We start from the raw sequence: 26,320 nt of genomic DNA, 5'->3' as shown, positions 1-26,320 counted from the left end.
GCGAAGATTAAATGGAACTGAATTACCACTTCCATCATTGAAACAATAACTTTTCACATCAGAGTATAATTTCATGAAATTGCTCCTTTTTATAAATTCAGCTCAACATGTACGACATTCCACAGTGATTAATTTTACATTTGGGAAACATTTTATGTGATTGCACCAACTTTAATGGGAACACTAACTCTAAATGAACAACCCAGTCTAATTTTTTCCAAAAGTAGTACTCCTACCAAAGTTTCTGGTGATTAGATATAACTAAGTGGAGACAAAAAAATTCAAAGCATGTTATGTTTCGGCAGCAAGCAAACAAAAATAATTTTTGCATCTTTTCTATCTACCAGCTATACCATTAGGTTAGAAGGGGAATTGAAATCTCATTTAGAAACTGGTTTACAATATTGTCTCGAGGTTATTTAACCTTCACAATATTCTTGAGCTTAAATGTGTGCATTTTATTAAATATAATGGATGGCTAAACAAATATTCATACTACCCATGGAACAATGTTAATTTGGAAGAGTCAAAATATGGAATGAATATCAAGTGCTAATAACAACATGCAAAGGCTCAATGAGGTTGATAGGATGGGGATAAGATGCACCACAATGGGAAGGTAGAATGTGTGGGGAGTGAAAGAGGGGCACTGGAAATGTTAAAGAAAGAGAGATTTTGAATCAGTTCATCAATATTTCACACCAAGTGGTAAGACAATGTATTGTGATGGCATTGAAAGGATATTTCAGAGGACATGGACACATACATTAGGAGCATTTCCGAACTGACAGACAGACTGCTGCGACCACTAGGACTCATAACAGCACACAAACCAACAGCCACTCTCAGACAACAACTCACCAGGATGATGGACCCGATACCCAGCATGAGCAAATCCAAAGAAGTGTACAAAATTCCATGCAAAGACTGCACAAAACACTACATAGGACAAACAGAAAGACAGCTAACAACCTGCATCCACGAACACCAACTAGCCACGAAACGACACGACCAGCTATCCTTAGTAGCCACACACATAGACGACAAACAACATGATTTCGACTGGGACAACACTACTATTATAGCGCAAGCCAAACAGAGAACAGCCAGGGAATTCCTAGAGGCATGGCACTCATCCACAGATTCAATCAATAAGCACATCGACCTGGACCCAATATACCGACCACTGCAGCGGACAGCAACTGACAACCGGAAACGGCAGAGACAAGCCACTATAAATGCTGAAGGAAACATGACAGAAGCGCTTCATAGGAGGCTCCCAAGCACTGAGGATGTCACCTAGAAAGGGGACAAAATGTTTGCAACAAAAACTCCCAGCTCGGCGAACAGAACCACGACAACGAGCACTCGAGCTACAAATCTTCTCCCAAACTTTGAACATGGACACAGCCAGAAGATCAGTCTTTGATGTGGGCCAGAAGGAATGGAGGTGCAGAAGCGATTGAGAATTGAGTAAGTGAGTAATTCGGGTGGATGCTCAGCTGGAAATGATTAGCAAGGTGGGGCATGCTTTGGAAGCAATTTTAGGATGAAGACAGAATTCCAGATTTGGCTCGAAACTACAGGACTAGCAAACATAGTGGGAATGCGTGGTGTCAGTTCAGAGGTTCAAAAGCCAGTTCAACACAACTTGAGTCTGCTAGTTGGACTGCATTTTCTGGTGTATACCAGTGGGCTAAGAATTCCATGTGTAGTATGGTCTGTGTCTGAGCACTAGCGTGCCATAAAGGACACAGTTGAAGAACTACTCCAGGTGTCCCCTGTGTTGCAGGTCAATTATCTCTCTCTTTTATGAGTGCTAGCAGTCACCTTGTTAACTAACCAAACAAAAGGAGACAGGACAGCAAAGGGACTGTCACCCTGAATGCTGGAATTCAGTAGAACAACAGAAACTCAACTCACCTGCAAAACTCAATCTTGAAAATGTTCAACTACCAATGTCAATTCTATTAGTAATCTTTATTGCAGCTGTTAAAATATTCAATTACCTACTCTTCATGAACTATTCAGACACCGATTTGTATATTTTCTTTAACCATTGTTGTTTTGGAGTCACCACCAATTTCAAATCTGAGTGTTGCACATTAATTCTTCTTATGTTTAATAACTAATAACCTCACTCTTTGTTAATGCAAGAAAATATGTTGAAATTATCCCCTTTAAAAGCATTAGTTCAATTGGGTCTGAGAGAACACAATCCACAAGGGAGGGCTCTATTTTAAAATTAATGTTTTTGCAACAAAGCGAGTGGTTGGGTGAATGAAGGGCAGTCAGTTTGTTTCTCCTCACCTGACAGGTCAATGATTCAGGGTATCCTGTCTGGACCTGGAGCAATTTGGGGAACTTTGTCCAGGGACTGGACATGACAAATTGAGAGCTTGTCTGGGATTCCAGAAGAAAAAGCAGTCAGGTTTCCTGATGGATTCTGTACAGAGTTGAAATTTCAGGTCAGGTTTGGATACATTGCTGAGTTTATGCACCATCAAACAAGCTGCATGGAGGCTGATAGAGTCAGGAGCACAGTTCATTGCTGAGTACTGACAGGGTGACTTTCATTGAGCTGATACTGAATGTTTAGAAGATTTGCTTCATTCAAGATGACTCTGGCAATAAAGTAGCAAACTGAATGTTCTCCATACGCTCAAATATCTAACGCAGACTTGAGAAGAGGGAGATGCCTGCTGTACTGAGGCAGCAATAGCTGGAGGGCTTTCAGGATACATGGTAGTAAAATGAGGAAAGACAATGGCCTTTCACCAGACTATTAATTCAGAGACCCAGGTAATGTTCTGAGGACCCAGGTATGAATCCTGCAGCGGCAGATGGTGGAATTTGAATTCAATAAAAATCTGGATTTAACAATCCAGCGACAACCATTGTCCATTGTTGGGAAAACCCATCTGATTCACGAATGTCCTTAGGGAATGAAGTTGCCATCCTTACCCGGTCTGACTTACATGTGACTCCAGACCCACAGCAATGTGGTTGACTCTCAACTGCCCTCTGGGCAATTAAGGATGGGCAATAAATGCTGGTCTGACCAGTGATGCCTTCATCCCATGAATGAAAGAAAATAGTATTTTAGCAGACTAACATAGGGTGGTGGTTCAGGAAATGATGTTGAGTTCTCTTTCAGGGAAAGCAAAAGGAAATGGATGGATACAGTAATGGCAAAAGTTGATCAAGTTGATAAAGCATAGTTGCAAAATTAGTAGTTTCCTAGTCTGCATACTAGTTCTATTCTAATGTGAAAATGTGGTGGAGAGTTGCAAGCGTGAAACAAGCCAACATATTCAACCCCCAGCTGGGAACCCACTGAATCCCGAGTGCTAATTGTGAAGTTGTATTATTTTCCTGGTATTAACCACCTGTATGTGAGACTACATTAAACATAACCCTGATATACACACTGAAAATCCTTTCTCTCTGTCTTCAGCAAGGGCCCTACTTTAGAAGCGACTTAACCTGAACCTGTTTTGGTTGAGTTTCAATCCACGTGGCAAACTGACTCCTCACCTCGATCAAAGTTGGCAAGCAATCCCAGAAGAATGATGAAGTTGGCTGATATGGAAATACAGTCACTTCTGCTATAATGTATGTTTCTTCAATGCGAATTGGCTTTAACGTGATTGAAGAATTTAAACCGTTATTTGTAAAACGCGAACTTTCCCCACCTGTACTGGCGATAATGCAGTTCTGGCCCCATTAGTTTAAATGGTACGGCTACTGCGTGATTTTGTTATAACGCATGATCGCATAAAAATGGACCGATTGCGTTATATCAGAACTGACTGTATTCACCTTGCTGCAACAGTGGATACTGTTGAGAGCTAGACCAAGTTGAAAATGTGTTGCTGGTTAAAGCACAGCAAGTTAGGCAGCATCCAAGGAACAGGAAATTCGACGTTTCGGGCATAAGCACTTCATCAGGCTTATGCCCGAAACGTCGAATTTCCTGTTCCTTGGATGCTGCCTAACCTGCTGTGCTTTAACCAGCAACACATTTTCAACTGTGATCTCCAGCATCTGCAGACCCCATTTTTTACCCGAGAGCTAGACCAAGGCAGGTTAAGTGGAGATCAGTCAAGTTGTGCCAGATATGTCTCCATGGAGACATATATGCCAATTACTTTTATTGGACTCACCTTGCAGGAAGCCAACAGGCCAGGTTGAGCAGCAATTTTACATGTTCTAGTCGTGAGTTTTAATTTGGTTCACAGATCTCAAAACTCCAACACAGTGATGACTTGTTCCTCCTATTTAATACTGAGTTCTCACCCAATTAGCCCTTCAATAAAACATAACCAGTACCTCCTCCCCTTCAATCGGACTCAGACATTCCTGCCTTTGGGATTATAACAAGGTACATCTCAAACAGCCTCACAACAGCTACTATTCCACTCAAACCTCACTGCACTAAGATGAACAGTTCAATTTCCTATATGAGCAACCTTCAAGACCTTTATAAAGCAGAAAAAGGAAATGTTGCATACCTCAGCACTAATCTCCTTAGTTTTAATAGGCATACGTTTAGTACAAAAGCATAGTCCATATATCAAGAGTATTCGTTATTAGTCTGTACTAAAGATTACATTTATGCTTATTTACTTTATTATGGCTGAAAAATTAATTTGCGATATTTTCCTAGTTATTTATAACCGGAACCTAACTCATGGACAAAGCCTTTCTGATTTTACTTTTATCAATGAGCCTGTTGCAAAATATCAATTAAACCTTTTTTCTGAGGGGAGCAGTGTTCTATCGGCCAGAATTCACGATGATTTGGACAATCTAGGCCCTTTACATTTGAAAACCTCAGAGATGGTTGAGTCACAGAATCAGCTTCCCTTGTGGGAAAATTATAAAGCAAGTCTTTCAGGAAAAGCAACCAGCAGAAAATGCCAGTGAAGGACTTAATAAAAAACACCCATTGCAAAAACAAAGTTAAATGTGCAGGCATTCCCCTCTTTACAGAGTTAGCCAGAATTGCAGTCATTACTTCACTGACAGTCCTTGTTGACCTAGTCTGCTGATCTCATTTTAAACAGTTTGACACTTTGGTGTGCCAGGTGTCTGAAACACTAAAGCAGTGTTTGAAAGTTTTTTTTAAAGAAGAAAAACTGGTGCTGATGCTTTCAGCTCTGAGTGTAATCCAATACTCTGCAATACTGAATACTTGCACTGTTCACACGACGTGGTCACCAGATTCTGAAATCTCACTTTTCTCAAGTGCTGTTCAGTTTTGTTGTGAAGGTTAAAAAGAAAACCAAAGGCTGGCACGATGGTCAGTAACTACAATACAGTCCACAATGGTCTGCTGCACCCAGTTTCTGAAGAAGGGCTTATGCCCGAAACGTCGAATCTCCTGTTCCTTGGATGCTGCCTGACCTGCTGCGCTTTTCCAGCAACACATTTTCAGCTCTGATCTCCAGCATCTGCAGTTCTCACTTTCTCCTCGAAGATGCACCCAGTTCCTATCTACTATACTGGAGTGGCAGTCAGGTACTGTCTGCGTTGTAGCACCCAATGCAGCTGGGTTCTGTCATGCAAAAGGAGAGCTTCCTCCTTCACAATGTCCTTATGCTGCTGCTCCTCCTCAGAAGACTGCTCCCATTCCCCTGGTTCCTTCAGCATCTATCGCCATCACCATGTTACCTGCTCCAATTGTGCAGAGCACCCCACCCCAGGATGCTGCAGCACATTCTGTCCAGACCATCCTGGTGGGCCCCCCCAACCTCCAGACCTGTCCAAGCAGTGGGACGCCATCTTCAGCAGCTCCATTGTCTACTCCACATGGCCCTGATCAGGGCACGGGCAGCATTTTGTTGGTGTCTGCATCAGCCTCGGGGGTGCTCAATGGTGTCATGGGCCATGGGCACAGTGGGTATCCCTTACTCCAGCTTCGTAAGGCCCGTGGACTCCCTCAAACACACCGGGTAGACAAGAGTGCTCCAGAATGTAGGGGTGGTGACAGGTGCCAGGATAGCAGGTTACACACCTTCAAGAATGGTAACATAGAATCATAATAGTGTGGACACTGGCCATTTGGCCCATCTTGTGTAGACCGGTCTTCTAAAGAAAATCCCATCCAGATCCAGCCCTGTGTTTCCCATGGCCAATCGAACTAACTTGTACATCTTTGGACTGTGAGAGGGAACTCACACAAACAGGGGGAAGAATGTGCAAACTGCACACTTCTTTTTTATTTCAAAAATATACTTTATTCATAAAATATTTTGATGATCTGTACAATTGGTCATGCCATACATACGTAAACATTCCATTTCTTTGCATACAGAGGCAGAGTAATCATTCATATATACAGGTCTGTACAATTATCGTCCACATATTTAGCAAGGGGGTCAGCGGAGCCCCCTTACTGCGTCGGCCCCCTATGCTTAGGCCGGCAGACGTTACATGGTGGTCTTTCCTCACCATACCTTGTCGGCAGCTGCCCCAAGCTTCAACGCGTCCCTCAACACGTAGTCCTGGACCTTGGAATGTGCCAATCACCCAAGGCTGGAATTGAACCCAGGTCCCTGGTGCTGTGAGGAAGCAGCGCTAAGCACTGAGCCACTGTGCCACCCACTTCTTTGGAAAATCCTCACTTGTAACTCAATCCCAAAGCATTTCATCATTTAGGAAAAAAGACCCTGATGTGTCCCTTTTTAGACCCAAAACAGATGGTGACATTTTCTTGTCTTCAAATCACTTAGTGATGCAGCTCAAACTTTGAATGTAAATTTATGCAAAAGTAAAATGATGACTCAAACCAATGGGGAAAGATTACAGAGCTAAAGTGCTTATTCGGTTTCCCTCACTGTTATATGCTGTCAAAACTGCTTGGTATTTCCACTACTGTGTGCGTTTTAACTTCAGATTTAAAGCAGCTACAATATTCTACAATTCAACCAAAACCTGCTGGCTGCTTTGGCAATAAAAAAAAACTCAGGCTCTGACCTAGAGGAAAACTCCAATTCAAGGGGGCATCCAGTCAGCTTAGACTAGATTCCCTACTGTATGGAAACAGGCCCCTCAGCCCAACAAGTCCACACCGACCCTCCAACAAGCAACCCACACCCCATCTAACACTATGGTTAGTATAACCATACTATGGGCAATTTAGCACAGCCAATTCACCTGGCCTGTACATCTTTGGATGTGGGAGGAAACCCACACAACACAGGGAGAATGTGCAAACTCCACACAGACAGTCACCCAAGGAGGGAATCAAACCCAAGTCCATGGTGCTGTGAGGTAGCAGTGCTAACCACCAAGCCATTGGGCCCCCTAGGTTGATCCTCAGAATGAAATAAAGGCATGTTAAGACCACATTTCTGAACCAGATTAGAACGCGATCCTCGGTTGTGGGGTGGAGTAGGGGATCTATATAATCAAAGGGTTAAACCTTTGCTTAAGATCCTTTCACACAGCTGGACTTTGGGAAACACTTGTGAATTCATTAGCATGTTATGAATACTCATTAAGACCCAGCCCACTGGAAACATGTTCATCTTGTTAGCTAAAAATGGGAAACATGCATATTCACAAACCTGACTATACATACGAGGCATGTACATAGACTGCTTCCTTCAAGCTCTGATCAGTACAAACTCCTTCCATTTCTTGATTCCTTCAGAATTGAGTTGTGAAGACTACACACTAATCAGCTGATATGAAGTCTCAGCCATACACATTCTTGCTTGTTGTAGTTAAATGCTTAAGGATAAGAGGTAAAGCCTGAGCAAAGAAGCCAGCCACACCAACTGGCACCAGTAAACCCAACCAGAGCAAGTAGGTGGGGCTCAAATGAAGAAAGGGTCTGAAATGAAAAGGATGCTCCCTAGGAAAGGAGTTTTAGGAGAATAGCTTCACAGAAAGGGGTAGCTGAATGGAATGGCACAGGAGGAAATGGAACTTAAAGGGTGTTGTGTGGATATTGGAAGGAAGATGGGAACAAACTGGGATGCACAGGAGAGAATCAAAAAGTGATGAGGTAAGGGAGACAGGAAGGGTAGGAAGGGCACATTAAGGGTGGGGAACACAACAGAGGAATTAGGCATGCTGGGGAATAAGTGAATTGAATAAGTGGTAGTGTAAGGCTAAGGGGAAAATCTGGGAGGGAGTGGGCTCAGAGAGAAGAGTAGGAACACCAGGGGAGATAGTGAAAGGCTTGTCAGTCATGGGAGACTGAAGAAGGACAGAGGGGACTCCAGAGGGAAGGAGAAAGCCTACCTACATTTATGAGGGGAACACTACATTGCACAGGGGAGGGCAGAGGGAGAATGACTCAAAGGAAAAGTTCACACCCAGTATTTTCTCTAAAACAGCTCACAAAAGGAGGCCTCACAGAGAACACACAGTTCAAATGGCAGGGACCCATTTGGATATGGTGCAACAGAGCACTAACGCACCTAAGGGAATTGAAACAAACTGAAAAATACTATTGCACAGCTCTGGGTTAAGAGCTTAGTAGTGAAGATAAGCACTCACCACAAAAGTAATATGAATAAGCTTTTCCAACCCCAAACACTGATATCCCCACCATGCCCTAGGACTTATTTAACTGGAAGTAATAGGCCACCTAAGAATCTCCAGCTGTGGTGATGGTGCCTGGCTTGGCCATTCCATTGGAACATTTTCTTGACCCCAAGTTTTGCAGACTGGCACACTCCAAGGTCCAGGACTACGTGCTGAGAAACACACTAAAGCTTGGGGCAGCTTCCCTCCAGGTTCAATGGGAAAAGACCGTTGTCTAAGGTCTTTCTGCTGAAGGGCCTGAGCAGTTATCAGACCCTCTCTTTGTCTCAATGTAAGCAAACAGTATCCTGCATAAGTGGGCAATGATAGTTTTGCAACTATCAAATTTCATTGTTTATTTTTCCTTTATATGCTAAAGACTGTGTACAGAACTGCTTTAGTACATAAAGATTATTCATAACAAATTAAGTATATTTTTGCAATTTAAAAAAAATGCAGGAACTTTCCCAGACCCATGTATCAGAAAGTTAAGGACATGGGGGTGAAACTATTATACAGGCTGCAGATTCCAGGGTTGAAGGTCTGTATCACAGGGGATAATGCAGGCCACTGAGAACTGGATTGAGCTAATGGAAAGCAATGCAAAGATCGTGGCCAGGAACAGAATGAGGAAAAGGATAACCACTCATGGGACATAGACAATCCACCTCTCCATGTAGAGGGATTTGTAGGGCAGACTGTCATCCAACACATGGGCTGCCTGATGAAGGCACAGAAGTCAGATTGGCATCTCAAATGGAAAATGCTGCAATGTCATCAGCTTTACTTAGATTAAAAGGAGGAGGAAGAGGCAGCTGAACAATGCCAACAGAACCAGAAACACTAGACTTGGGGCTAAAGCTGCGAATGAGCTAGTAGCAGCTGAAGACAGGAATGAAGCTTAATTCAGAAGTCTTCAGAGCGATGGGTCCCAGTCACCTGTAAATGAGGGAAGGGCAGTGCTGGAGGTGGCATTGCAAGATGAGGGAAACTGTCATCTACATGTGCTGCCTCTGGTAGGTAGATCTGGAGCTGCGTGGGTTGGGAGGCAGCACAATGACACTGAGGATTACGGTGGCTATGAACGTTCTTGCTCTGGGTTCCTTTCAAATCTCAAGTGGAGTCATCTGTAGCATCTCCCAATTGTCAAGCCACAAATGCATTCATGAGTTAATTGATACCATTCACAGGAAAGCGACAGTTTGTCCAGTTCGCCTCAGACCCAGATAGCCAGAGATGTGGGAATAGCACCTATCGCTGGCTCTTCAAAAAATTATTGTTAACACCATATCCAGGGCTGGCTAGTGGATGACAAGGGCACTTCCGCAAGATGTAACGATCCCAGTGTCCAGCCCTCAGACTGATACTGAACAGTGCTACAATGCTAACCATACACCTACTATGACCGTCACTGGACAGGTGACTGGTCTGTTGAAGATGTGCTTCTGTTTTCTGGACTTCTCAGGAGGAGTATTCCAGTACAAACTGACCACGATGTCCAGAATGGTGGTTGTTTGCTGTGACCCACACAACCTCACTCAACAATGGGTCATAACTTGAAAGAGAGGGAAACGGACCAGCCAGGGAGGAAGGCAATTCTGAGGAAGAGGTTAAAGGAGCCACCGCTGATGATGAAGACAATCGTCAAGTCACAGCAATAGTGAGATGAGGCAGAAAGTCCTGAGAGAATTTCAGAGCAGTGAGATCTTAGGACGAACACCTTTGCATTAAGGAATGTGCCCAATTAGCAATCTAGAACATATAGAACAGCACAGCATAGGAACAGGTCCTTCAGGCCACAATGTCTGTGCTGACCGTGATCTAGGCAAAGCTAATCCCATTTGCCTGCATTTCACAGAAAGGAATCCCTACAGTGTGGAACAGGCCCAACAAGTCCACACCCAGACCTATTCCCCAAACCTATTAATCTACATTTACCCCTAACTAATGGGCCTAACTGAACACTATGGGCAATTTAGCATGGCTAATTCACTTAACCTGCACATCTTTGGATTGTGGGAGGAAACCCATGCAGACACAGGGCAAACTCCACACAGACAGGCGCCTGAGACTGGAATTGAACCTGGGTCACTGGTGCTGTGCGGCAGCAGTGCTTACCACTGAGCCACTGCTGTGGTCTTTATCCCTCAATTCTCTCTGTCTGTTCGTGTGTCTATCTAAATTCTTCTTAAAATATAAGTTATTAATTATGCAGAGCTGTGCCTACCCTGAAGGGAATGCTTGACTTATGCCTTAAAATCATTTTGTTTTTGCATTTATTGGACACAAATTTGTTGCCTTTGAATTTTCTGTTCAGTTTCTTGGACGGTACATCAGTATGGAGTGACGCAGGATCACGTGGGAGTCAAATCTTGATTTGCAAGGGGCATATGCCTGTCACTGAGATACCAAGGGACTAAACTATGTTGACTGACTTCCAGAATCCACCCACTGAGCGTAGCATCCAGTAGCTTTCCAGAGGTTGTGCTCCTCCAAGAACAGAAGTCACATGACACCAGGTTACAGTCCAAACAGGTTTATTTGAAATCATAAGATTTCAAAGCGTTGCCCCTTCATCAGGTGAAATGAAGAAAAGAATACAGGCAGAAAATTTATAGGCAGAGACATCAAAAGATCATATAAATGGTCTGAGTGGAGTGTTGAATAACACTCAACAGTGATCTTGGGTTCATCTCACGCTACATGTAATCTCACTATACCGTTCTGTATTTGTAAAATTTTCCTTATTGTCCTGTTTTAACACCATCACTTTGATACCTTGTTATGATCTCTCTACCTTACCTAGTTTGTACAGTTTTGGATTACTTGTTACTTTGGTTTGACCCTCGGCATATACCTACCATGTTATTCCAGCCGTTTGATTTGTCTCTGGTTAATATTTTGTCATTTTCTCTCTGCCTCAATTAATGAAATTATAGATTATCGCCCTCACTTAGTATTCACTGTCTGACAGTTTACTCACACTGTCTGACACTTTTGATCACCTGCAGAGACTTACTATTACCATGCCATTCACACCATCTGTGCGACCTTTGGATCTCTCTGCCAATAAATTCTGTACTTGTGTGATTTTCTTTACTTCACCTGACAAAAGGGGCAGCGCTCCGAAAGCTTGTGATTTCAAATAAACCTGTTGGGACTATAACCTGATGTTATGTGACTTCTGACCTTGTCCACCCCAGTCCATCACCGGCACCTCCACATCATTCCTCCAAGAGTACGGCAGTGAATGTGACGCTCAGAGCTCTTTACAATGCTGCACATGATTTGCAATGTGAGCATGTGCGATGGTCAATACCCCATTACAGTATGTATGATTATTTAATGATTAATGATTATTATAAATGATCGCATAAATAGATCATCACTGGCAAGAATGGAGCTGCTAAGCAACCAAAAATGAGACTTTTGCATTAATGTAAAATTGCCACGGAGTGCAGTGGAGGCTGAGACGTAAATACCTTCAAGGCAGAGATTGATAAATTCTTGATCTCGCAAGGAATTAAGGGTTACGGGGAGAATGCGGATGAGTGGAGTTGAATTGCCCAACAGCCATGATTAAATGGCAGAGTGGACTTGATGGGCCGAATGGCCTTACTTCCACTCTTATGTTTTATAATCAGAAGCTTTAAACATATTGCATGAGCACAGGGCTATTATACAAATTGCTACAAGCATGTAAAGTATAATGTTGATACTCACACATCCAAAGTAACTTCAAGGCTGTTTCTTGCCCTGTGACTCTGACTTAGTGCCACTTCAGTAGCCCCGCTGAGCTTGAGGAAGTTTCCTGGCTGCTTTGCCAACTTGGCTCAGACACCTTGGCAGGCACACCATAGGGGCACAAGTCCCAGAGGGTGTCTCCTGGTGCAACTACCTCGGCCTGAGTTGATAGAGGTATTTGAGTCCCAGGTAGAAGGGAAATGGTGCAGCATTTCCTCCTCAATTTAGGCTCGCAATAACACCCTGCTATTCCTCTAGAGGTGGCTAAAGTCCGTTGCACCACCTGACTGTCCCTTGTGAATGAAACCATCTGTGGCTTGAGCAATGGAGTGTACATACCCAGAACACAATGATTATTCTGCTGCACCAGACCGTCCAAGATGGCTGCCAACACTCGGGTGTCATCAGACAGAGCATGGGCAGACCTTCTGCTCCACATGACTCTTGGCAGCTCTGCCAGATCTCCACTTGCTTGTCTGGGCATCTCCATCGGCTCCAAAAGCTCATTCTCTGCAATGGACTTGGCAGGAGCATGTTATTCAGCAGAGAGTCAGAGGCCTCAGTCTCTTCATCCTATAGCTGTGTGTCACATCAGTACTGTGCCCACCAGAAGGTGACCCTGAGCCTACTCTAGATAAATCACTGTGTAAGTGTCTTTATGCTGGTGGAAGGTGCAGAGACGATCTTGGCAGTGTGACCTTTGAGGCTGTTCCCTCTCAGAAGGGCTGATAAAGATGTACCTCAGGGCTGGGCCCATCTTCTTTTGGTTCTGGTCCAGGAGTTGGATCCAGAGGCTGCGTAGAGAAACATCAAAATCTGTTATAGTCACGATCTGTCACCCTTACCCCTGACACAAGGTTTTATTGAGATGCTGCTGCGTGATGTACAGCAAATGGAAGCTTCCTCACTAGAAGGCTGATGTATCCAATCTCCTATTCAACACACTCCCCTTGTTTGATTGTCTTCTTCCCTAAGGGATCAGGAGCCTAATGTTAGGCATGCCATCTTCCCCTCTTGGTGCATTCCATGTGTGTGCTCTTCTGCAGAAAGAGAGACGTGTTAAGAGACTTTAGCATGAACACTTCCCTTGCATTCCAGGGCACAGGGAGTGATGTCAATCCCCAGAATTATGACTGTTGTGTGCTTTTGTACTAAAATTAATGTGGTATGGGGATGACAGGAGTTAATGCATTCTGCATGGTAGATGATTCAGTGTCATCAAAGAGCTGGAGCTGATGTAAATCTGCAAAGTACGGAATGAAATATGTGCGTATACCTGAGAACACTGTGAGGTGTTCAACCTGAAGACACCTCTCGTCCATAGAAACTTTTGGTGCAAAACGAGAAGATGGGAATGTTGTAGTTGTGGTGGAAGGTGGTAATGAATGTGAGATGCTGAGTGTTAGAGCTCCCTTTATTTTTAAAGGACGAATTCCAGCTGAGGCAAATGGGACCAGTTTAGTTTGGTTTGGGAAACTTGGTCGGTGTGGACAATTTGAGCCATGAGGTCATATTGCTGCTGTACAAGACTCTGGTGTGGCCGCAGTTGGAGTATTGCGTACATTTCTGGTCGCCGTATTATAGGAAGGATATGGAAACTTTGGAAAGGATGCAGAGGAGATTTAGCTGGATATTGCCTAGTATGGAGGGCAGGTCTTATGAGGAAAGGCTGAGGGACTTGAGGCTGTTATCATTAGAGAGAAGGAGGTTAAGAGGTGATTTAATCGAGGCATACAAGACGATCAGAGGATTAGGTAAGATGGATAGTGAGACCCTTTTTCCTTGGATCGTGATGGCTAGCACGAGGGGACATAGCTTTAAATTCAGGGTGATAGATATAGGACAAATGTCAGGCATACGTTCTTTACTCAGAGATTAGTAAGGGCTTGGAATGCCCTGCCTGCAACAGTAGTAGACACACCAACACTAAGGGCATTTAAATGGTCACTGGATAATGACCATTTTATGGATGATAATGGAATAATGTAGGTTAGATGGGCTTTAGATTGTTGCACCGATCTGTGAAACTATCGAGGACCAAAGGGCCTGTCTTGCACTGTAATGTACTGTGTCTGTTTCTGTGCTGTGTGACTATGTGTGAGAGACATTTCCACTGTTGTGCAAGTAATGGTACAATGGTAGCTGCCATGAAGTGACAGACAGCTGCAGGAGATGTCTGGCACCTAAACCACTGCTGAAATAGTCCTGTCCATTAGCAAGCTTGTAATGCTAACTCAAACTCATAGGGACATGGAGCGGTGAGTAGACAGTGGCACACACCCCAGCAGAGAACAGCAGATCATTCACCATCCGGCAGCATTGGTTCTCTGGAACTATCTACAGGCGCTGACCTATTCATCAACCACTGTCCAGGCTTTCTTTCTCAGTCAGGTTGGTCTCCTGTTACTATCCTGGGGGGAAGAAACATTTCCCTTCTCTTCTGGACAGCCTTCAAGAGAACCTCACAGGAGGCATTGCTGAATCTTGCTGTTTGTTGTTGGTTTGACATACAGTGGGGTGGTTGACAGAGTCTGAATAATGCTCCAGGGTTGCAGAGGATAAAATGCTGTTTGGGTGCCTTTGGGATACAAAATCTGGAAGATGAAGGTCCCGATAGATGGCAGAATTTCCTGCCTTCCCATAAAATTAGTCATTTTACCCATGCATGATTATTCCAAGAGCTGAGAAGAATATTAGTCCTTGAGAATATCCAACTGATCCTGAAGAAGTACGTCCACTTAAGTCTCAAAATAACAAGGTTCCTCCCAATGTGTCGTACAAGCCTTTTGTGTGAAAACTCTACAATGCCTGAATGTTCAACTGGAAATAATGTTGTAATCTTCATGAATGTTCCGATTGCTAAGTATTGGAAGGTCCCCCATAATTGTAATTTCTTGAACAATTTTGAAAGCTTTGTAACATGACCTGTCATTTAAATAACGTGCTTGCCCAATATTTCTAGCCAACTAAAACTGCCACTCGCTATTTTCTGCAGCTTATCCGAATTCTTTTTGTCCTTAACCAATGTCTATGCTTGCATTATCTGCTGCTATATCTGTAAGCGTGCTTGGACCAAAATAGTTTAAGAAATTCAACAGTCCATATCCCTCAACAGTTGAAAAATAAAATAATTTCAGTCATGCTCCATTGATTGAAATCTTTTTATTATTTATACACACAGGGTGAGAGCATCACTGGCTAGGCCAAGGTTTATTATTTATCCCTAATTCACCAGAGGGGGTTTAAGAGTCAACCACATTACTGTGGGTCTGAAGTCATATGTAGACCAGACCAGGTAAGGAAGGCAGCTTCCCTGCCTGAAAGACATTAGTGATGGCTAAAGATGGCTTTTTCCAAACTAAAGCACCCTATTGACAATTGTTTCACAGTCATCATCAGATTCTTAATTCCAAATATTTATTGAATCTTAATTCCACCATCAGCTTTTGCAGAATTTGAAGCTGGGTACCCAGAATATTACCTGGGTCACTAGATTAACAGTCCAGTGATAATACCGTGAGGGCGATCACCTCCCTTATTGATCAAAGGGACACAAAAGAAGGAAGACATTCCAGTCCAGGGTGAAGGCAGTATCACGCTGTTTGATATGCTGTCCTTTTGGATAACTACTGAACTGAAGTCCTATTTGTGTGATCAGGCTGAGGGAAAAAAATCCCATGGCAACGTTTGAAAAAGAACAGGGGTGATCTGGCCAATCTTTAGCTCTGAACAAATGTCACTAAGAACACATTGTACCATGTCATTCATAAACATCTCATCACATTTGTGGAGACATACTGTGTGCATTATCGTGGCCCAATTTTATCAACCAAACTTTGGATGCACTTTCTCCTTTTGCTTAATTCAAACAGCATAAAGGTCTCTCCCATTCATTAGGCTGTGCAACAGAAGAATGACATTGCACTTTTAGATATGTCAATACTTTTAAGGTTTTTGATCCATTTAGATTACATCAGTCCATTTCCCTTTAGCCTTAGCATAATTACCTAGTATATACTTTCTAACTTTGTTATCACCTTTTAAAATAGTTAATTTACAGTTGCCTAGTTATCTCTGCATTGATTGATCTTTGAACCTCTCTCCTTTATATCTAGCATGTTAATTATTTACTAATGTTGTGTGGTTGCACCCATGGGATTTTCAAATGAATAGAACAGAATTCTGAATGTGTATGTGGTGTAATACACGACAGACGTCATTCCACTATACATGGAGGATTCTTAATTCATTCATAATGTGAAATGAAGTTGCAAATTCATTAAATTCTTGGAAACTGCATCAAAATGGCAACATGGTTATCTTTGATTATTCTGCTTGTGACAATGCTGCTCCTTGAACAAGGTTATGTTGCCCTTGTTTCTTTTCTAGAGGAATAGTAAAGGCAGAAGTTCCGATGTGTCTGGATTTATCTATGTGAAGATGATTAAGTGTTTTCTTTTAAAGCATTTGTACAATGAAAGGGGAGTGGCCAGTTCACCTAGTTCATGTTTGGTTTGGTTTGGTTTTAACAAACTGTTTTAGATGTGAGACCAGTGGTCAAAGAAACAGCTCCATGCTGATCCAGACTCTCACTGACATCTCTCTCCTGTAGGAACCTGCGCTTGATCTCACCTTTTTTTGCTAAGATAGTGTTTATGGGGATGTTGCAAGTATTTGGAACAATTCTTTGTTAGGTTGCGTTTTCCTGCCGGTTGGGTTTTCAAATAGTTATGTGATTCTAAATTTGGTTTTCTTTTGTCTGTATGCAAATAAATTCTGTCTTGTTTAAAACTGAGTGGTTGGGCCAGCTGCATTTCTCCTGGAATATCCACTGTACTCCTGCTTAAAACAACTAGAAAAGTTAAGGTCTGGGCTACCTTCTTGAAATGTTTTGAGGGAGTCTGGCCTAGTCCATAACATGCTCAATAGTTAAATGGAGGCTTCTTTAGGGACAAAGGTCATATTTTGGTGTGTGTGTGTGTGTGTGTGTGTGTGTACCTGTTTCTTCAAGATAAGGCTGTTATCTTGAAAATCGAAGTCAGGCTTGTGTAGACATGTATATATGCAAACACCATTAATATCATTTTATTTAACGTACGCAAACATCAAGGTGGAGAAAAATGAGCAATATGAGAAAAATGAAGATATTTGAGTTAAAGTTCATTTCGGCAGCAATAAGACCAGCTGATTCATTGTCTGCTATAAACAAACAGGGGGTGTACATAGATGGGTGTGTAGGTGTGTGATTGCATTGGGTATGGGGGTGGTGTATGCAGCATGTTTTTGTATAGCCGCCTGGTTTCTGATATGGAGTGTTCCACACTAACATGATTATCATGACCCTCCCGAGTTAATCAGGCTCATTTGCTACAAAGCACTCCAAATAAAGGGACTATAAAAAATACTTAGTTCAGAGTTTTCCAAAGGGAAGTGACACACCAAACTGATCGCGATGAGTTCATTCATTGGTTAGACTAATGAAAATGTAGCTACCATAATCCTCCAATTAAAAAGAATTTTCTTTGCATTAAACCTTGATCGTTACATGAGCTAATACTGTACTGCACTTGGAAGATTGCGGGAGTGGTTAGGAAACAAAAAGTCAAATAGTTTTGAAATTATTGCAGTGCAGAAAGCTGGGAGAGAAATGAATCATTTGCTTCTCCCAATTGAGGGCTATTTTTAATCAACATTTGAAGAAAATGTAGCATTCTAGAAGTCTTCTTCTGGGTTGCCATGGAGAAATATGTAGGTGGTGGAAGAACCAATGACAATTAGGACGCTAAAATTGCTCTGAATTTCTGGAATGACTTATTATTAGCAATAGCGTTTCCACCTCCTATACATTGCACATTGCATTCTTATTGTCCAATGGTTGCTAATTATACACCACACTTCTCTGCATCGTCAATGAGAGGTAGCCAAGTGCAGCCAGTCAAGGATTTAAACCCATTATTAGGCACCATGCTCCTGTTGACAGAATCTAACTGGCCCCTGCTCTTTCCTGATTTTATTGATTCATTATAAACATTACCAACACATCACTTAGATCACCACTCAAACTCAAGGGAATACAATCCACGTTTGTGCAACAAATCCTCACCTTTTTGCAAATTACATTACTCAGATGTGGAATGTGAGCAGCCAACATTTATTGCCTATTCCTAACTGCTTTTAAATGGGTGGTAATGGGCAGTTGCCTTGAGCTACGACAATCTACATGGTGGAGGCATATAGTTTTGCAATTTTAGTCCAGCAACCATGAAGACACATTGATCTTTTCAAGTCAGGACTGTGTGCGACTCTTACAGTGGTGTCGTTCTCAATAGTCTGCATCCATTGTCCTTCTAGTTGACAGAGATTACAGCTATGCTAGTTGCTTATGTAAAGATCTTAGTGAGTTTCTGCAGAGCATCTTTATTTAAAATAGTGAGTGGGGGTTGTTGAGCGTGAGAAAGTGAGGACTGCAGATGCTGGAGATCAGTGTCAAAGAGTGTGGCGCTAGAAAAGCACAGCTGATCAGGCAGCATCTGAGGGGCAGGAGAGTTGACATTTTGGGCATAAGCCTTTCATCAGGAATGAGGCTTGTGGGCCAAGGGGGCTGAAAGATAAATGGGAGGAGGTGGTGGGGCTGGGGGGGAAAGTAGCTGAAAATGCGAATAGGTAGATGAAGGTTGGGGTGAAAGTGATGAGTCGGAGAGGAGGGTGAAGGATAGGTGGGAAGGAAGATGGACAGGTAGGCCTGTTTAAGAGGCTGGTGGCAAGTTGGAAGATTGGGCCTGAGATAAGGTGGGAATGGGGAAATGAGGAAACTGGTGAAATCCACATTGGAGGGTCTCAAGGCAGAAGATGAAGTGTTCTTCCTCCAGGCATCGGGTGGTTCGGGTTTGGTGATGGAGGAGACCCAGGACTTGCATGTCCTTGGAGGGGGAGTTAAAGTGTTCAGCCACGGGGCAGTGGGGTTGGTTAGTGCAGGTGTCCCAGAGATGTTCTCTGAAACGATCTGCAAGTTGGCGTCCTGTCTCCCTAAGTTAGAGGAGACTACATTGGGGGCAGTGGATCCAGTGAATGACATGTGGAAGTACCGGTAAATTTTATACCAGATGAGGAAGAATCCTTTGGGGCCTTGGATGGAGGTGAGGGGTGAGGTGTGGGGGCAGGTTTTGTACTTTCTGCAGCGGCAGGGAAAGATGCCGGAAATGGAGGGTAGGTTAGTTGGGGGGGGGGGTGGTTTCGGGGGAGAGGTTGGGTGGCCCTGACAAGGGAGACGTGGAGGGGGTGGTCTCTCCGAAACACAGATGGGGGTGGGGAGGGACATACACCTCTGGTGGTGAGGTCTGTTTGTAGTAGGCGGAAATGGCGGAGCTGTTGACTATGTAGGCTAATGAATAATGTCTGGCTTCTTGAGAGTTCTTGGAACTGCATTCATTCAAGAAGTGGAGAGAATAAAATCACTCTCCTGTGCACTACAGTTGGTGGAATGACTTTGCGGAATCAGGTGGCAGGTACCTAACCTCAAGCAGCTTTTGAAGTCACAGCATTTAGGTGACTCGGCGGTTAAGCTTCTGATCAACTGTGATCACCAGGATGTTTTACAGTGATGGATTCAGCACCAATAATGCCACTGAATGTTAAACAGAGATAATCAGTCCCTTGTGCAAAGTGGCAATTGCATGACATTCACATGGCATGAATGTTATCAGCTGGTTGTTGCTCAGGTCTTGTTGCTGATTTACTTTGGTTGGAAGGTCATTGATGAAGCAGCTTGAGATGTTTGAACCTAGAACACTGTCCTGATGAACACCCGTAGAAACAAGTACTATTTTCTTTTGTGCTTGGCATGACTCTCACCAATGGAGGGTCCACCTGCCCCTCCATCACCCCAATGCCAATAAACTTCAATCTTTCTGGGGCTCCTTGAGCCACACTTTGTTCCAGGTAAGGGAGTGATCAACTGTTGGATGGGATTATTATGACTTGCAATTTGAAAGCCAGTCACCTCATAGCTACTGCCTTTTCTATACATAGAAATGGGTGGGCAAGCTGTTGCCTTATCACAAGCTACTATCAGTTTAAGCTTTGAGATCTGTCTGAACTGTGCATTGTGTCTACATTGTTGACAGCGGATTCTACAACAGGAGGAGCCTTTGAATCTCTACAGCAATGTCTTCAAAAGGAAGAGGAACATTTTAATTGTTTTTGGAAACTTCACCCTAGTTGAGAACTGAAAACTTGCAAATTAAAAGAGGATCAGGATACCGGCCATTAGCTAACACTTGCCTGCAAATTTAGAATTTGGCTAATTTTGTCTATCTAGATTCTGAATCTGCAATTGCGTGTGCGTACTTAGAGTCCATGTGTTGCAGTTTGGGACTCAGATGAGCCATCCATTTTTTTTAACTGTGGACAGCTGAAGAGTATTAGATTTAACTTTTCACCTTGATAAAAACATAAGAAAACCTTCTGGCTCTCTCTTGCTTGCATTCCTGCTGTATACCTGCTGCAGCATTGGAGTGAAACCCACTTAAACATGAAGAACAGCACCTCATTTCTGATTAGGAATTTTATAACGATCTGGAGTCGGCACTGCGTTCAGCTCCTCCAAACCATGAACTCTGTGTTCCATTTTGATATTTTATCCATACTCCAAACACACCACTACGACCAAGTGTTTGCATTTTGATTTCATATTTTTACTTTCAGTCAAAGCTGATCTTTACTCTGCTATTAACACTTTGAACCATTGCTCTCTTTCTTCATACACCTGGTATTACTCCCTTTGATCTATGATCTCTAATCCCCCTCATTGTCTTAACATTTCCCTTACCTGCTTTTGCGATACCCCTTTCCATCCCTCTACAGTTCCAATGAAGAGTAATTTTGCCCTCAAAACACCAATTCTGGTCCTCACTCCACAGATGCTGTCAGACCGAGTTTATCTAGCACCTTATGCTTTTATTCAAGAAAATCTGACTGCCCAAATTCTTTACAACCAACACAACAAACAGTTAAATACATATACTGGATTGGCAAATCCACCTTCTAAATTCATGCACACCTTGTACAATTGAAAAAGGATTAAAGATTTGTTTTGAAAAACAAGAGTCACCAGGTTGCTTTTATGCTTTCAGTTGTGGTTGGTACTGCTCCGAGTGAATGAGTCTGGCTTAGTTACCCAAGTGACTGACATTATAGTGATAGTAATTCAGGGCTATACTGCACAATGTAGTAAAATACAATCCTACAGCCAACTTCCAATGCTGGAAACTCCCCTTCTCCACTTGCGGAGAGACACAACCAGTGCCACATATTCTGAAAGCTTGTCCTGTCCACAATGGCTAACTAATCATCTTAAACTCAGCAAGTTATGAGGCTATTGCTTGGCTTCAGGCAGGTTTTAATCGTCTTTGACGTGAGTACATTAGAGAACCTTCCAGGGCCCTCTGGTGGTATTGTATCCAGCCTGAATTCAGTACCTCAATATGGGCTGCAAAGAGAGGGATGTGAACTCCACTTAGTAATTAGAAATTATGGCATACTGTGTAAATGTTCGGCTTAATTTAAAAAAGGATATAAATGAGCTAGGAACAGTTCGAGGAGAGAAGATTATTCTCCTGCTACCCAGTAAGAAGAAAGATTGGACAGGCTGGCCCTGCATCCAGTGGAGTTGAGAAGAATGAGAGGTGACAGTATTGACACACACACAGGTCATTGAGGACTCGACAGGTTAGGTGCCGAAAGCATGTGTCTCCTTTGGGAGTTGTGAGAACTAAAGGGCACAGTTTAACAAAAGGGGTCTCCCATTAACACAGAGACAAGCATTGTTTTTCCTCTCAAGATGCTCGTGAGTCTTTGATACACCCTTTCCCACTGCAGTAGAGAAGAGATTTCAAAAAACAGATTGTCGATGGGAATATGGATTTGGGGCCACAATTGGGTCAGCAACAAGTAGTGAAGGTAAAGACAATGACTGCAGATGCTGGAAACCAGATTCTGGATTAGTGGTGCTGGAAGAGCACAGCACCACTGATGAAGGGCTTTTGCCCGAAATGTCGCTTTTGCTGCTCGTTGGATGCTGCTTGAAATGCTGTGCTCTTCCAGCACCACTCATCTAGAACAAGTAGTAAAGTTCCATTGAGGGGCCCAATGGCCTCCTGCTGCTGCTGCTGCTGCTAATTTGTATCCTCGGATCATAAGAATACATCTCTGTGGGTGTTTCCAAATTTTCAATCAAGTGTTTAAATCTGAACGACCAGTTCAAAAAGAGATGGGTGTTCTCTTTCTCAGCAATAAGGCAGATCAAAGAATTGAAAAACCACAGTTAGACAGCATCTTCAGCTCTCAAAGAAATGCTTTATCACCATATGGAATGCTCTTTTAAACCATGTTGTGTACTTGCAGAAGCTGAATTAAAATCTATTTCCCTCCTTCTTACCAAGGCATGTTAGAATGGAAACACTGTACACACATTTCAGCTGTGGGCTGATAAAATGCACTCGAGAAACTAACTAGAGCATGTTACAACCGTAGATCTGAATAGCACATTGTAAAGGGTAAAACTTCCTTGACAAGTGTTTTTTCACCAGACAGGAGACCTGTCTGCTTCACCACAATGATACACTGTCCATACTGACTGTTGACAACCAGCACTGCCTCACATTTAAAAAAAAACTATAGGTTAAGCATAGTTTCTTTTCCCCTTATAAAAGTACTTCATTTTTTCCCTTGATTAGTCCCCTTGTCAGGAGGTAGCTAACCACCAGCCAACCTCTACTTGGTATCCATGGAAAGAAATACCAAAAGTCCCAACATCACTGGGGAATAGGTCTGATTTCACCCTGAACTGTGAAAGGTTTGCATTCATGAATGAGCCACTATTCATAAGGCACAATCAATGTTTGTTGCAGTGTGCATGGGAATACAAATTACACCCTACATAGAACAGACAAGCACAATCTGTGCATAGAAATTATTCCAAATAGCAACTTTGTGTTGATAATACCAGCCTAGGTAATGGACACCGACACATTCTTAACGAAGTACTGACCTATTCAGATCAGTGGCTGTACTGAACAAGGTACAGTATTAATCAACTTTCAGAAACGAATGTTGCTCTGTTGTGTATTTTGACATCAACACTATTCTGCTATTCTTAAATATATTCACATTTAATGTATTGAAAGTCTATTCAAACCAACATAAACACATTCACATTAAAACAACTTGACTATCCCTGTATTCACACTGCGTTATCATAAATATATATGGTACACATAAGTCCTCTGTTATACTCAGATGCATCCTCCAAAAAAGTTGCCAATTTCTTTTTCCTGTCTCAGCTCCCAGTCTAGAACAACCCGAGGCAGGCTGTTGCTGAAGACCTGTGGGTCCGGTGCGCCTTCACTGGAGCACGCTGGCACTTCGTAAACAAAGCTGAACGGAGAATAACTGTCTGAGAGCTCCACAAACCGAAGAACTTTCAGCAGAACGCCTTGCCACATCCGGCAGCTGAACGGGAATACCCCCTCCCGCCCCAAATAAAACAAATACTCTCCCATTGTCTTACCGTGCGCAGCTTCTTGTTGCCTGACATGTTGGGATGAGGAGCGGTTTGGACACAATCTCTCTTCCTCTCCCTACCAGTCCCCACTGTGTGTCTGTATCTGTGTCGGTGTGTGTATGTATGTATATGTATGTGTGTGTGTGCCTGTCTTGATGGAGCAGGCTGGTTGGAGAGATGGAAGCTCTGTTGGCTTTTTAAATCACCCAGGCACGTAGCATTGCCCTCTCAGCAGCCCCAGAGCCACAATCTGCATATTCACACCAGCCACGTCATTGCCGGCTGTGCTGAAACACAGGAAACCAGTTGCTCATCTAGTTGGAAAAGAGCGAGGGGGAGAAAAAAAAAGAGGAAGAGGGCTGCTTTTCAAAGACGTCTTCAGAAAGCTGAGCAATAATCTGTTTGGCTGAGGTGGAAAAATCACAAAGAACACCCCCCGGGAAGCAGTGGAAATTCATGTTGAATCCCAGAACAAGGACTTGTGCATTTTACTGAACTTAATTTTTCTCGCATGCAGGCTGCCCTTCAAAGGTTTGCCAAGGGAACTCTACTTGCCAAAGACGTTTAGTGGTCTGACTTCTCCTGTCTACCTCAGAACAGTGCTCTAGTATGATCAAGACTTCATTTCCAAGTGTTCCTTTAGAGAAAAAAAACTTGTTTCTTCCCTCATACCATTTCGTGTGAAGTGAGTCATATGTCAGACTGGGAGGAATATGCACCCAGTTCTCCCACTGAATTTTTTAATAAGCCATTCATTCATGAGATGTGGGCATCACTGACTCGGCCAGCATTTATTGCCCATCCCTAATTGCCCAGAGGGCAGATAAGTGTCAACTGCATTGCCCTGGGTCTGGAGTCACATGTAGTCTAGACTAGGTAAGGATGGCAGTTTCCTTCCCTAAAAGACATTAGTAAACCAGATGGGTTTTTCCAACAATCAGCAATAGATTCTTGGTTATTGTTAGATCCTTAATTACAGATTTTTGAAAATTGAATTCAAATTCCAATATCAGCCATGGCAGGATTTGATCCCTGGTCCCCAGAATATTACCTGGACCAACCTCCTCTATTTGGAATAATAAATAATGACAACTTATTGCATTTGATTAAGCCCCATTCAAAGCACCAAGTATACACTGGAATTGGATTTAATTGAATTTATTGTCATGTGTACCGAGGCACAGTGAAAACCTTTGTCTTGTGAGCAATACAGGCAGATAACAGAGTTAAATAGCATAGATAGAAAATAATAGGTAAACAGCAGCAAAAACAAAAACACAGGTACGGGTGAAAATATGCTATTAATTTTAAAGAGTGTAGAACGATTGTGGGGAATAGGGAAATTAAATCTGCAAGCAGGAGCTCGCAAGCAGTTGACCATATTGTCTCCAGCTAATTCCTCACCCTCCTTTCGCTGTCCCCCCCCATCTTCTTCAGCCCTCTTCCACAAAGTTCATCTCTACAATCAGGTCAGCACCCACGTCGCTCAAAAGGACAGAGAGCTGTTTTATTCAGTGAAGTGCTGTGTGATCATTTTCTAATTAAAGGCAATATGAAGATTGCTGTCTGCACAGCTAGTTTATTTGGGCCTGTGCAAAACAAAACAGGCAAAATAAACAGAAATTGCTGGAAAAGCTCAGCAGGTCTGGCAGCAACTGTGGAAAGAATTCAGAGTCAACGTTTTGGGTTCTGTGACCCAATAGAACAATAGTGGACTTCAGTAAGGTTTTCGATAAGGTTCCCCATAGTAGACTGGTTAGTAAGACATGGAATACAGGAGAATTAGCCATTTTGATACAGGACTGGCTCGTATGTATAAGACAGGGAGTGGTGGTGGAGGGTTGCTTTTCAGACTGGAGGCCTGTGACCAGTAGTATGCCATAACGATTGGTGCTTGGTCCACTGCTTTTTGACTTTTATATAAATTATTTGGCTGTGAGCATAAGAGGTACAGTTAGTAAGTTTGCAGATGACAGCAAAATTGGAGGTGTAGTGGACAGAGAAGAAGGTTACCTCAGAGTACAATGAGATCTTGATCAGCTGGGCCAATGGGCTGAGGAAGGCAGATGGAGTTTAATTTAGGTAAATGTGAAGGTGAATAAGATGTTTGATATGCTTGCCTTTATTGGTCAAAGGTTTGAGTAGAGGAGTTGAGAAGCCTTGCTGCAGCTGTACAGGACATTGGTGAGGCACTTTTGGAACATTGTGTGCAATTCTAGTCTTCCTACAGGAAGGATGCTGTGAGACTTGAAAGGGTTCAGAAAAGATTTACAAGGATGTTGCCAGGGTTGGAGGATTTGAGCTACAGGGAGAAGCTGAATAGGCTGGGGCTGTTTACCCTGGAACATCGGAGGCTGAGGGGTGACCTTATAGAGGTTTGTAAAATCATGAGGGGTATGGATAGGATAAATAGACAAGGTCGTTTCCTTGGAGTGGGGAAGTTCAGAACTATCCAACCATTGGGGTGGGGTGGCT

The 26,320-nt window shown here is 43.0% G+C and overlaps 1 protein-coding gene across 1 annotated transcript in view; it reads right to left on the bottom strand.

The window, feature by feature from the left end:
• Nucleotides 1–24,105, bottom strand: part of papss2b (3'-phosphoadenosine 5'-phosphosulfate synthase 2b) — a 75,993-nt gene extending 51,888 nt beyond the window's left edge. Inside the window, exon 1 of the mRNA XM_060841877.1 lies at nt 23,852–24,105. Within this exon, the coding sequence (XP_060697860.1) occupies nt 23,852–23,878 (27 nt within the window). The 5' untranslated portion in view covers nt 23,879–24,105. The remainder of the gene's footprint in view (nt 1–23,851) is intronic.
• Between the last annotated feature and the right edge of the window lie 2,215 nt (nt 24,106–26,320).

Source organism: Hemiscyllium ocellatum, chromosome 22, assembly GCF_020745735.1.
Source record: "Hemiscyllium ocellatum isolate sHemOce1 chromosome 22, sHemOce1.pat.X.cur, whole genome shotgun sequence".
Lineage (NCBI taxonomy): Eukaryota > Metazoa > Chordata > Chondrichthyes > Orectolobiformes > Hemiscylliidae > Hemiscyllium > Hemiscyllium ocellatum.
This window is presented reverse-complemented; position numbering and strand designations above follow the sequence as displayed.